This window comes from Carassius auratus, unplaced genomic scaffold (genome assembly GCF_003368295.1).
Source record: "Carassius auratus strain Wakin unplaced genomic scaffold, ASM336829v1 scaf_tig00030068, whole genome shotgun sequence".
Taxonomy (NCBI): domain Eukaryota; kingdom Metazoa; phylum Chordata; class Actinopteri; order Cypriniformes; family Cyprinidae; genus Carassius; species Carassius auratus.
The window spans coordinates 142,741-156,597 of NW_020525825.1; the positions used below are offsets into that span (position 1 = coordinate 142,741).

Here is a 13,857-nt window from a genome sequence, read left to right on the forward strand (position 1 = left end):
ATAGAAAAACTACAGAAGGGAGATGTGTGTAAAACTTATTAAAATCCTATGATGTGTAATCCTCTGCAACACTGGTCACCTGGAAAGTGGTAGATAAGTGAAGTCTGCAGGCATATCGGCTTTGTTGTCTTCTTGAAATAAATGAAAATTTTGACTTCTAGAACTCAGCATTATTTTGCAAGACAGAGAAGACTTTTTGTCCACAACATGATGTCCTTAGAACTGACCTCGACAAAACTGTATATATGTATGAAAGTGATATGTACAGTGCATACACTACTGCAATAACTTTGTCAATCAAATTTATTTGGTTACAAAAAAGGTATAAAATTAAGAGTAGAAAAAAAAAGCATATGCATGTATAATTCTGAAAAACAAAACAAAAATAGTCTTTTCAAAGAAAAGGCAGACTTTTTTTTCATTTTTTGATCAAAAACATTCCACTACAGTTTGCCATCTTGTCTGGTACTAAGAACTAACACAAACCCAAAAGGATTTTGGGGAAAACAGCTATGCTGAGACCTGCGTGACAGTGAGGCAAATTTACTTTGATTATTAGCAGTAAACACAAAATGCCGGACATATGAATCATTAGCAATGTGACAGTACATTCATTTGTGCAAGACCTGAGGGAGCAATACTTTCACAGCCAGAGAAGCTGCAAAATATATATATGGCTCCCTGGGGAATGAGAGGGGTATATTTGATTCCTCAGTCGCATAAACAAACATCACCGTTTCAGTTCTGCTGATTTAAATATGTTTTTGGGAATTGCTTAATGTGTTTCAGTTGTCACTTTAAGGCCTGATATACATATTCAATCGGAAGGCATCTGGGGCAGATTTCATCCCCTGTCCCATTGGCTCGGCTTGTGTTTGCATGTCTTTGTATGAAGTTTCTACACAATTCAAGGCCATTGAATTCATGACAATCCATTATTGCCACCAAAAATAAATGAAGACATTGTAACGTAGCTAAACAGGGGCACACTGTCTTTCTTTGTAGCCCATTTTTCATGTGATCTGATAGATTTCAGTAATGTTTTATCAACCACTGTACAGCTCTTTCATCTGGATATAAGAAGAAACCTTCCACTTGGTTTCTACATGTGTTACTGGTTCCATAGTGCTGATGATGGGGTTGAAAGGAGACAGTCTATGTTCAGACCAGGCTTCAGTGTTTGCGGGTGCGCTGACCCCCTGCTCCGGTGGTTGTGACGTACAGGAGAGGCTGAAGTTGCCTGGTTTGGGGGCCACGCTTGATGAGGTGAGTCGAGGAAGGGACATCTGCTGTTGATCCTGTGGAGAATTAATAAAGGTCAACAGGAAATCAAAACTGACTCTAGAACTTTCTTAATTGTTGTTCTTAGTGTAACTGAACACAATACATCTGTGCATAAAAAAATAAAAAAATAAAATACTGGAATTCACTGAACACAAATTCGATGGAACTAATTACAAGTTTATCTTGCAATAAATTTATGCATTAATTAATACATCATGAATGAGTAAATTAATAAATCATTAAAAAATAATAATAATTTAATATCATACCTGTTTGGGGAATATTGTGAGAGGGTCGAACTTTTGTAAGCTGAGGCTGGGCTCTGTGTTGGGGTCTCAGAACGGGGGCCGGGGGATGACCGTTAATGTGCAGGTGGGGATCAGAAGTGCTGTCCAGGGGACGAAATCGCTGGCTTGTGTTCTTAGCCTGAGACAACTATGGGGTGGAGAAAATATTGAGTTTGAAAAAAAAAAAAATAACATTATATATATATATATATATATATATATATATATATATATATATATATATATATAAAAATTTAGTTTTAAAGTCTACTTTTGTAGCATTAGAAGTTTTCGCATTATAATACCAGTAGTAGTATTCTTTTATTTCCAAACAATTAGAAGCCTATTATTTAAACTGTAAAATGTTTATACTACCATTCATAATTTTAGGGTCAGCAAGGGATTGTGATTTTTTTGGGAAATTAATACTTTCATTTAGTATTTAGGCCTTCAATTTATCAAAAGTGCTAGTAAAGGCATAATGTAAGGCATTCAATATTACAAACAATTTCTATTTTTAAAATGCTGTTCTTTTAAACGTTCTATTAATCAAGGAATTAAAACATCTTTAAAAAAAATAATAATAACAAGCAGCTAATTGTTTTCAAACACTGATAATAATAAGATTTTATACCCCCCCCCCCCAACATTTTAGAGTAGTACCGTATTTTTCGGACTATAAGTCGCACCCGAGTATAAGTCGCATCAGTCCCAAAATACGTCATGACGAGGAAAAAAACACATATAAGTCGCACCGGACTATAAGTCACATTTAATTAGACCCAAGAACCAAGAGAAAACATTACCGTCTACAGCCGCGAGAGAGCGCTCTATGCTGCTCAGTATAGACTACAGGAGCAATAAGCAGCATAAGAGCGCTCCCTCTCGTGGCTGTAGACGGTAATGTTTTATCTTGGTTCATTTCTCTCGGTTCATGTCAAATTAATTTTGATAAATAAGTCGCATCTGACTATAAGTCTCAGGACCAGCCAAACTATGAAAAAAAGTGTGACTTATAGTCCAGAAAATACGGTAAAATGATTTCTGAAGGATCATGTGACACTTGAAGGCAAGAGTAACGACTGCTGAAAATTCTGCCTTGCCTCTTAAATTAACACAATATGCTTAATTGTCATAAAAATGTATTGTCATAAAAATACATTAAATTTTAATAACGCAAGATACAACTTCTTCTTTTGGGGTGAATTATGACCTGAACAAGTTTTCGCGAGATTCATCCATTCATCTAAAAACTCACTGCTTGTCCTGTGACTTCAAAGGATCGAGATCTCCTCTTGCGCCTGCGACCCTCAAAGTCCTGCTCTCGTGCAGCGGGGTTCTTCACAGCCTGGCGGTTCCGCGGCCGTGTCCATGTGCCGCCAGGTGCGGGGCCGTCTCCCGTGCTGCTGGACAGGTTGTCATCGGAGGTGGCGTGGCATAGCTCTGGGCTGAGCTGTCTTCCACGCCGCAGCACCAGGCCTTTAGGGGGCACCTCAGTCAGAGACAGGTTACTCTTGTGCTTCTTGGGATCTAGGGGGGAAGGTGGTGGAGGCAATCGCAGGGCATCTATTTCTAGAACCTTAGAACGGCGTCGAGCAGCCTTGACTGCAATGTTTTGCACACCTCTTAGAATCTGCTGTCTCTCTGGAGGGAAAACAGTTCAGGGAAGAAGCCATGTAAGATTTGCCTCAACTGACCATTCAGAATCAAGAGATCCAAGGATCCACAAAGATGAAAGAGCAGAGGGACTCGAACCTTTAGGAGTCAGAGGGGCATCAGTGCCGTTTTCACTGCTCTCAGGTGAGGAGTCCAGATGGCTGCTCATACTGTGACTGAGATGGCTACATCTCAGAGCATCATCCAGGACAGATGGCAACAGCTGCAGAGATACAGTCAGCATAGTGTCAGACGCATTCATTTATTCAGTACACTCAGTTAAAAAACAGAGAAACCAATTCAAATGTAGAATAAACACAATATTCATTCTTTCTGTTAATATTTTTTCAGATTTTACCATTTTCATATATACTCCTGTTCAAAGCGGTCAAGATGTCAAAGACATCTCACCAAAGTTGCATTTGTCTGACCAAAAATACATTAAAAACTAATATTGTGAATATTTTTTACAATTGTTAAAAAATGTCTTCTATTTAAACACATTTTAAAATGAGTTTATTCCTGTGGGGCAAAGCTGAATTTTCAGCATCGTTACTCCAGTCTTCAGTCATCCTTCAGAAATCTTTCTAATATGCTGATTTGAAGCCCAATAAGCATTTTGTGTTATTATATATTTAAATAAGCAAGTGTTGAAAACAGTTCTGTTTAATATATTTGTGGAAACTAGACACTTTATATATATATTAGTTTTAAAGAACAGTTTATATATATATCTTTCTGTTATATTATAAATATTGTTACTGTCAGTTTTGCTAAATAAAAGTACAAAAACAAATTATTTGTGACCCTGGACCACAAACCCAGTCATAAGTAGCATGACTGTGTTTGTAGCAATACATAATTGTTTTTTTTTTTTTTTTTTTATCCCACTACTTTATTTTATTTTATTTTATTGCAAAAATCGTTAGGATATTAAATAATTATTATGTTCCATGAAGATACTCTGTAAATGTCCTACCATAAATATATCAAAACTTCATTTTTGATCAGTAATATGCATTGCTAAGAACTTTATTTGGACAGCTCTAAAGATGAGTTTCTCAATATTTAGATTTTTTTGCACCCTCAGATTTCAGATTTTCAAATAGTTGTATCTCAGCCAAATATTGTCCTATCTTAGCAAGCTTATTTATTCAGCTTTCAGATGATGTATAAATCTCAATTTCTCAAAAAAATGTGCCCTTATGTGGTCGAGGGTCACATTACAGTAAGCTGCAAATGTAGACTCCCAGAAGCTCACCTCTCTGTTGCCCTGGCCATTGATGTGAATGGGTGGTGGGGTCATCACTACAGAGTTCTTCATCTGTTTGTGACTACTCTTAAACACTCGGTCTCTGTATGGGCAGGAGAACATTTTTAACTTAGAAGTAAAAGCATGTGAACAAACTCAGACTCTTTTAACACAATATGAAGGAAGTAGTTATATTGCAGTTCTTTTTATGTCCACAGTACAAGCAGAATATTCCTTGCTATTTTGTTTTTTTTTTCACATTCACAAAATTCAAAATATTTTTGGCCATTAAAGCTTTCCATACAAGGAAATATTTTTAGTTTAGGGAAATGCCAAAAAGGTATCACATGAATTTGCTTTGAGCTCTTCTTACCCATCAGGCTCTGGGAGAATCGGAGGCAGCGTGTGTCTCCTCAGTTTTGTCCGCCCTTCTCTGTTGTCTGAACCCAGGGTGCGAACACTTTCTTGGTCTGAATCCATCTCCTGCAAGGGGTCACGACCTCTACTGGGGAGGGTGATCTTGGGTAGGGAACCCTCCTACAGAGATATGTGTTAACATGTTCATGATCACTCTACTTTTATCATGTCGTTCTCTTGAAAAACTCGTTTTACTGTTTTAATGTTCCATGTGAAGGAAAAGCTATTCAGGATTTTGGAAAATTGTGCACTGATGTTTTGTGCAAAATATGAGCAATAATGTGTATTCACAAAGAGTAAATTTTGATTTGATGTTGACCTGAAAATCCCTGCTTGACATACCCTAAGAGTACGGATGGTGAACTTGTCCAGGGCCACGACTCTGTCCAAGTTCTTCTCATCCATTTGCTTCATGTACATCTCATAGAGCTCTTGAAGATGAGGAGGAACCAGGAGACTGTGATCTGCAGAAACAACTTCTTATTACATTTATTTTCCCACAAGAACATGTATGTATTTATGTGTGTGTGTGTGTGTGTGTGTGTATGTACATATATATATATATATATATATATATATACACACACACACACACACACACACACATATATTTTAGCTAGAACTATACTGAACCCTCATATTGCATCACTCTGGAAAACGTGACTGCCACAGTTTGGCCTGATTCATCTGTGGCTGAGATTTCGGTGCCATTTCTTATCCCTGCGAATGACTCACCATCAATAAACTGCCGCTGCTGCTGGATGATCTCATGGCAGAGGTGTCTGTGCTGTTCGAAACGCTGCACTACCACGTTTTTCTGTCGGATCACGTTGTCCTTGAGCAGCGCGCTGGATTGCATTTCTGCGTTCTCGATCTCCAGCTCGTGAACCTTGCAGAGGAGGCAAAGCACTTCCCTCTGCTCCTCTGAGCTCACACGGCAGGGGAGAAGCTCTTCGAGATGCCGTGCTTTCTCTCTGAGCTCTGCCAGGCGCTGCTCCAATCCGGCCTAAAGAGAACTGCTGTGATGAGTGACTTTATTAACATAGCAAACCATGCACAGATTCTCTTTGCTTATAAGGAGTCTCAGTCTAAAAACAGAAAGCAAATGTATAAAGGTAGTATGCATTGCCTTTGCAGAGTGTTCCAAATGAATAACAAGTTATTATAAAAAGTTCACTGAAATGAACCGGTTAAACCAACTGATTCACTAAAAGGAATCAGACATATATGTTAAACTCAGTGCAGTACTGCGAGTTTTTGAGGTGTTGTCCCTCCCTCTAGTGGCTAATAACAACATTACCTTTTGTTTCTGTATTTTCTTCTGGTCAGCCATGAGCGTGACCAGGTTCTCTCTGGCGATGGCCACTTCTTGTGTCTCTGTGCTGTCAGGTAAAGATTCTGGTGAGTCCGAGTCTTTTTCACTTTCATCCTTATTAAAACTCTCCTTTCTCCTCTCGCCCTGCCACTTCTTTCTTCTCCTGAAGCGTTCTTGCTCCCAGCTAGATGAATAAAAATTAAATATTTCACAAAAGAAGTGTATTCAATCTGAAATGATAAAACAACCGTGTTCAAGACTGTGGATGATGGTCTACTGGCTAAAGTGTCCAAATAGCTTCAGGACAACGTGTGTATGTAGCTATAATCTTTTTTTGTTGTTGTTTATGTGCAGAATGAAGACTCACTCAGTGATTGTCAGCAGGTGTTTGGATGTGTCAATCTGGATTTCCATGTTGCTGTTGTCCAGCTCCATAAGACGCCTCCTGATGTCCATCTGCTGTCTAAATGCATCGATCAGCTGCTCCCGCAGTTGGTCCATCTCAGCCCGGCTCTGCTGAGAGGAGTGAGCCTGCACCTCCGCTACAGGCAAACACACAAAAGATATGTTATTACACACTTCTGAGTGAGAATAGAACAGATTAGAAATAGAACTGAAAACAGATTTTTAGAGATGTTAAATCTAATGGCAAAATATAGTCAAAATAATATATTTTAAATATATAGTAAACATTTGTAATATAATAGAACAAAATCAATTACATTTATATTCTAATCAAACAGAAAAGAACCAGAAAGACTAGAATAAAACAGAATAGAACTGAATCATTTAGAAAATAATAATAGATACAATAGACCAGAATTATCTTGTTAACATTATCTTATAAAAAGAAAATAACACAATAGAGTAGAATCAATGAAAAAAAAATAAGAAAATAAAAAATAAGTATTGGAATAAAAAAAGACAGAATAATCAACAAGATTTAAAGAAAACAGAATGATTTAGAAAATAATATTATATAACAGATAACAATCTAATCAAGGAAACATTATCTATTCAAATTAAATAGAGTACAGTAGAGTAGAATAGAATTCAAATTAAAATCGAGATGATATCAATGGTACATACATACCACATAATAAAAGAATCAAACCGAACATTAAACATCATATTAGAATAGAACAGAACGGAATAAAACAGAATAGAACAAAGAATAGAATAGAATAGAATAGAATATCTCCCTTCACTTCTTACAGACAGGATGTTACCTTGAACATGGCGGATGTCTGTTCTGTCCGGGTTGAGCGTTCTGCTGGCCTGGTCTGCTATCTTTTTCTTCAGCCGCTGAATCTCGCTGCGCAGGTCAGAGATGATGCTGGTGTACTGGGCGATGTGATAGGACACATTCAACAGATTTCTCTTTACCTGCATAGGAAGAGTGATAGGATCGCAAACAGTAAAAAAAATCTCTTCGCCAAACAGTTATATTGAGATACGGCATTACAAAGTGTGTAACAAAAATAATCCAATAATCTTACTGACAAAGACATGAAAAACTTTCTGACCCAAACTTTTGAAAGATAATAATGGGTGACTAGGTTGTGCATTGTTTTATCGTGTATTAAACTAACCCGTGTGCGGATGCTTTTGGCACGGTCGGCATAAGTCAAGGTGTTCCGTGAATCCTCGAAGGCCAGAGATGCAGGGCTTATATGGGCAATCATCACCGTCCGACTGTTTCCTCCAAGAGAATCCTGCAGTCATGAGTTAACCCAGTAAGACAACCAAAATCAAGAAAAATATCCCATATGCCTCTTTGTTCATGAAGATTCACTCCGCTGTACCTTGAGCAATCGCGTGAGCTTGCTGTCTCTGTAGTTGACATATTTGTTACCATTCTTTTCGCTCAAAGCATTGATGCAGTTCCCCAGCGCAAGCAAAGAGCGGTTGATATGAGCGCCCTCTTTTAACCTTTGACCCCTGTTTTGTGTCTGAAAGCAGAAACAGTATTTATCGCACCAAGTTTTTAAACTGTCAGTCTACATGCAGGTTAGAAGTCTGCTAGAGCTTCCAGCAGGGGGCGCTCTTGTATATGACATTTTCTGAATAAATGCTGGACAGGCTCGTCTTCCTCATCAATGGAGAACAAACAAGCACTCATGTTTCTGTGCAACAAAACCCCATAACCAGAAACAACGTGATCTGCATGTGTGCCTGTCACATGCATGTTTAATCCTACAGGGTGCCTGAGTGGTTAACATTTTTAACTGTTTCAATGGCATATACATTGCAGGCTCTCTAAATGTGTTCTCTCATATCTTCCCATCTCATGAAGTAAGTGGAAATTTCACTTTAATATTAAACATGATTCACTTATCTTTCATCAAAATCCCCTGATTGGACCTGTGGAGGTGTTGCATCATAACGGATGACGCAATCAACAAATATGTTCATTTACATGGCTTCATTTCCCTCCAACTTTATCACTTATAGTTAAATCACTCTTGGAATTGTTCCCTCGTCCCTGGCTGATATATGATTCTGAATATATCTGAGGCCAGCTGTGCCAGCTTTATTGTAAAAAGAAAGATTGATGGCCTTGTATTAATGATTACCATCTTTATAGGCATATGTTTGAGCTTACCCACTGTGCCTTTATGTTAAACTAAAAGATGGATGGACTTTTATATTTCACACATCATACCTGTGAAGCCCGTTCAGACCCTGCCAGATCGATCATGAAGAGACGTGCGAATCGCACTTCCTGCAGGATGTCTCGACATCGGCTCTGTTGCCGTACGGCCACCTGCAGCACAGCGTGAGAGCGAGAAGACGTCTGATTGGCTGCTGTCGGCTCTTGAGTTCTCTGCTTGTTTCCTTTCATTAACAACTCCATGATCTGTGAGAGAGAGCGAAAACAGAGGAAAAACTCAACATCCAGCTCCACAGTACCACTCATTAATCAGAGGTTATATATCTATATTTTTTATTATCAATGTTGAACAAATGTGCTGCTTAATATTTCTATGGAAACTGATACATAAAAAAAACATTTATTTTTTAAATAGAAATATTATGTGACATAAAAAATTGCCTTACTGTCACTTTTTGATCAATTAAGTGCATCCTTGTTGAATAAGGGTTTCACTATGAAATACTTATTTAAATATACACCCCTATTGTTTTTATTAAGTATCATAGAATGCACATGAACAATGACTGCTGTAACAGTATTTATTTACTTTAATAACTCTCTCTCTCTCACACACATTATTTTAAGTAACATGGTGCTTGAATGATGTGTCTAACTGACCTCTCGTGCATTAATGGTGGAGACTTCTGTGATTCCTGCGACCTGTATTTCTCCCTTTGAGTCCTCTCTCAGGTCCAGAAACCCAGATGATGGATTCAGCAGGTCTCTTATCATCTCATTATAGATCTGAAACACAAGAATTAAGATGCTCAGATTTCAAGATTGCAAGATTTACATTCATGCATCTGACAGACAGACGCTTTTATCTGAGGTGACCTGCAGTGCAGAAATATCAGAACGTGCAATCTGTGACCTTTCCATTACTAGCAACATGCTCTACCAGCTGAGCACATGGACAATGCTGTAATTTGTGAAATATGAAAGGAACTACTGACGACAGACCACTGAATTATTGAACATTTAGTGCACACTGCAGCTGTGACGCATTAAGTATTCACCTCATAAAACTTTTCACATTTTCAAGCCCAAAAAATACTGTTTGCAATAATTCTGAATTAATTAGATATAGTAAATCAACACCTGTTTCAACCAGTCAAAATCCAGAATATATGGTACAAACTGTCATATACAGGTGCTGGTCATATAATTAGAATATCATCAAAAAGTTGATTTATTTCACTAATTCCATTCAAAAAGTGAAACTTGTATATTATATTCTGGATTGCTGCTGAGTGGTCCAATGTTCTCTGAGGAAAGTAAACTTTGCATTATGACAGCACCTATACAGTATTTTCAGGATGCTAGTGAAGAGATGAATGTCGCATTGAATATTTTAGGGTATTTCAATAAGCTTCATTCAACCCGGTTTAGAACAAGGCCACATCCTGAGCACCAACTGTGGTCACCGCAAAACTCTCAATTTAAGTCGTCCCAAACGTAATATTTCATCACTGTCAGTGAGGTCACTGTGATCTGCCGTGGGCATGTGATAATTTTAGGGTGACGCTGACAGTATGAAAAGAATCCATTGACAGAGAAAGAGTAGAAGACCCGTTAAAGATATAGATGTAAGGAAAGAGAAAATAGAAACAGGATAAACCGGGAGGTCTGAACCTAAACCACAGAAGCTCAGAATAAAAACGCTTTCCCTCCAGGGAAGCGTTCCCTTGAGCATTTGGACAGCCCAATGTAAACAGGAGTTTTAATGTGAAGGTGTAAGAAAAGCAGAGGACAGGAGAGCATTGTGCTCTTCACTGAGGTCGCTCTTTCCGTGTGTGGACGGAGTGGATTACTCATAGGTCTGCAGATCCCAAACACCCCTTTAACCTAAAGAAGTCACACAAATCTGTGTGTTTATGTGTGTACATCAAGATGCTAAAGCATACAAAGTGTGTGTGTTAGTGAGTGCACACAGGCAAAAAAAAAAAAAAAAAAAAAAAAACTCGCAAAAAATTATATTTCTGATAAGAATATAATAATACTAATAAAAAAGTATTTAGAATTATTAACAATTATTAACATATTCTTATATAATTAAAATGTATGGTTCAATTACATACTGGGTTATAGGACACTGTAAGGTACTGCAGCACTTTCACCATTTTAAAGGAGAAATAACACGTTGTCAAACATCAGTCACTATAGAAATACTGCTGAACAGACTTTGACTGACAAAATGGGCAATGCAACATGTCGAGAAAAGAACACGAGACAGAAAGAGAAAAAAGACCCAGAGAACTGAAGTGGTGCTGCTGTCAGCTCACACATGTGATCTCAAATGCACACGCATCAGCCGTCAAAAACAGGACAGAGCTATTGAGTTTGAAGGCTAAACTGGAGCTCTGGAGACAGATTTACCCATAGACTTACCGTATTTTACAGACTATAAGTCACACTTTTTTTCATAGTTTGGCTGGTCCTGCGACTTATAGTCAGGTGCGACTTATTTATCAAAATTAATTTGACATTACCCAAGAGAAATGAACTAAGAGAGTGAACCAAGAGAAAACATTACCATCTCCAGCCTCTCGCGGCTGTAGACAGTAATGTTTTCTCTTGGTTCTTGGGTCTAAATAAATGAGACTTATAGTCCAGTGCGACTTATGTGTTTTTTTCCTCATCATGACGTATTTTTGGACTGATGCGACTTATAGTCCGAAAAATACGGTACACTGAAGGAGGTACCCAAGCCATATTTAGAGATCAGAATGTCATATAGACTTTAGAGTAAACTTATTTAAATTCAAATAATAAATTAAATTAAATTATTTAATTATATTATTATTATTATTATTATTATTATTATTATTATTATTATTATTATATTAATACAATGCTTTTTTGGCTATTGGTAAAAATATAACCCAGCAACTTAAGACTTCTTTTGTTGTCCAGGGTCACATATAATATAATGGGTAATATTAGGCCTTTTTTGCAGACATTTTTCTTTTAAGATGCAAGGCTGTGTTACTTGGCCAGTTACATGTTTCTTGGTCTGTTTCTAGGCTAACACGGTAGGGGATTGTTTTGAGTAAACTTTGTTCCATCACAACTCAAGAGGGGAAACAAGCTTTCTAGTATCAATACAACATCACCGTAATCAAAGATGCTGAGATAGTCACTAAGCCGACAAGATTACCCCTCCCTCAGGCAAACAGAGCTGATAAACAGACGTGCTATTGGCCGCTTGGCACGGGCCTGATGATTATCTTCTCACATAACACTTAAGCTGTTACCCTTTTTTATTGTTAAAAACTAAATGAGGGCAACTGACTCTACTATGTGTATTTATTTAGCATGGTAATAGGGTGACAATATTCTATATCAGTTCTCAATAAGGATACAATATGTAATGGAAAAAAAAAACAACAACAAATGGCTGCTAAAATCCAATTTAGAAACCAAATGAAGCTCTCACCTCCAAGTAGGACATTGAGACACTGTACTGCATGTCATCACTGGTTTCTTCGATGGCTTTGAATAGGTCATTTAACGTGCGAACGTAGATACCAGGTTCTCTGTCTGTTCCCAGCATAGTGTAAGTCTTCCCACAACCTGCAGACACACACATCTGCTTATTAGAATAGGCACATCAATGCCTCTTTTCTTAAATGTGAAATGATTGTAGATAATCAACATATGTTCATCAGCATGGCATAAACAGAAGGCACAGGTGTGAGGTGAGTCATAGTGAGTGTGTGATACATAATGTTTACGGGTGGCTTTTATCCCTGTCAGGCTGAGCACAGATCTAAGCTTTATATAGCCTCGGCCACAGACAGGAACAGTCAGTAAGAGTCACTCTGTGGACAGATCAGAGCACGAGAGCACACGGGAGCCACACAGACATCTGCTTTCCAGGAATGACCTTTTAATCAATTCAAAGCAGCATAAAAGCAGGTCTTTAAGTAAGGTATTTTTTTGATGTGTTCTTGACAGCTGGAATTAGTCAGCTAGGTTAATATATTAAATATGTAACTTATATTTTGAGCATTGTGAGCATTATGTATTTATTCATTTATTTTTTATGCATATACTGTATGGTTGTATTTTTTTGTGAAATCAGTACATGTGACATTGCTTACTGAACCTCTTCTGTAAACACGAAGAAAGAGATCAGATCCATCCAGCCATCCATCGGTATATTGTACTATGTATCTTTTACTCTATCTATCTATCTAGTAAACATCCCTTAACATATTTTTGTTGAGTACACAAATATGTTTGAACCAATTAATGGAAAATAATCTAACCAATTTATAAGCTTGAAGACATTTTCGTCATTTAAGTTGAAATCAAAAGCACTATTAAAATACTATAATAAAATGATCAAGATACAACACAATTGCTAAATAATAAATAATAAAATAATAATAATAATAAATCACAAATCTTTTTGTATCACAAATCTTAATTTTTAGCATTTCAACAAGTTTTATTGCTTTAGAGAAATTACAAGTAAAAAAAAAAAAATATATATATATATATATATATATATATAGAAATATTGATATATTGCCCAGCCCTTGGTATGAATGATGTGTGTACTGACCTGTGGGTCCATAGGCAAAAACAGTGGCATTGTACCCAGATATGAGACCTTCAATCAAGCCTTTAGTGGTGGATCTGTACACCTCGTCCTAAAGGAAAGCACACACAAACACATTTAATTGCAGCCTTTTGTGTATACCTTCATCTTTCATTCAACCACACAGTAAACTTATGTGCACATAAATGAACAAAAATAAATGCATAAATGTGATCTCTTTGAAAAGCATGTTAACTTTTGTATAACTTTGGCTTCACAGGCACAAACACAGAATGGGCTTGCCTGCGTGGCGGAGTAATCGAAGGCCACATCAAACATATACGTCTTCTCTCTGGATCGATGAGCTCGAAGAATATCATCTGGATCCTCCATGGGGTCCATCAGCACCACCATCTGAAAAAGAGGGAAAGAAAAACATGAATC

The 13,857-nt window shown here is 37.4% G+C and overlaps 1 protein-coding gene across 1 annotated transcript in view; it reads right to left on the reverse strand.

The window, feature by feature from the left end:
• Positions 1-228: 228 nt before the first annotated feature.
• LOC113080024 (kinesin-like protein KIF19) overlaps positions 229-13,857 on the reverse strand; it is a 35,939-nt gene continuing 22,310 nt past the window's right edge. Inside the window, exons 3-20 of the mRNA XM_026252269.1 lie at positions 13,717-13,827; positions 13,438-13,525; positions 12,304-12,440; positions 9,486-9,611; positions 8,877-9,071; positions 8,017-8,163; positions 7,804-7,926; positions 7,441-7,597; positions 6,579-6,753; positions 6,197-6,395; positions 5,632-5,902; positions 5,239-5,360; positions 4,853-5,016; positions 4,489-4,582; positions 3,327-3,450; positions 2,830-3,215; positions 1,554-1,719; positions 229-1,298 (exon numbers count right to left, since the gene is read on the reverse strand). Of these exons, the coding sequence (XP_026108054.1) occupies positions 1,174-1,298; positions 1,554-1,719; positions 2,830-3,215; positions 3,327-3,450; positions 4,489-4,582; positions 4,853-5,016; positions 5,239-5,360; positions 5,632-5,902; positions 6,197-6,395; positions 6,579-6,753; positions 7,441-7,597; positions 7,804-7,926; positions 8,017-8,163; positions 8,877-9,071; positions 9,486-9,611; positions 12,304-12,440; positions 13,438-13,525; positions 13,717-13,827 (2,910 nt within the window). The 3' untranslated portion in view covers positions 229-1,173. The remainder of the gene's footprint in view (positions 1,299-1,553; positions 1,720-2,829; positions 3,216-3,326; positions 3,451-4,488; positions 4,583-4,852; positions 5,017-5,238; positions 5,361-5,631; positions 5,903-6,196; positions 6,396-6,578; positions 6,754-7,440; positions 7,598-7,803; positions 7,927-8,016; positions 8,164-8,876; positions 9,072-9,485; positions 9,612-12,303; positions 12,441-13,437; positions 13,526-13,716; positions 13,828-13,857) is intronic.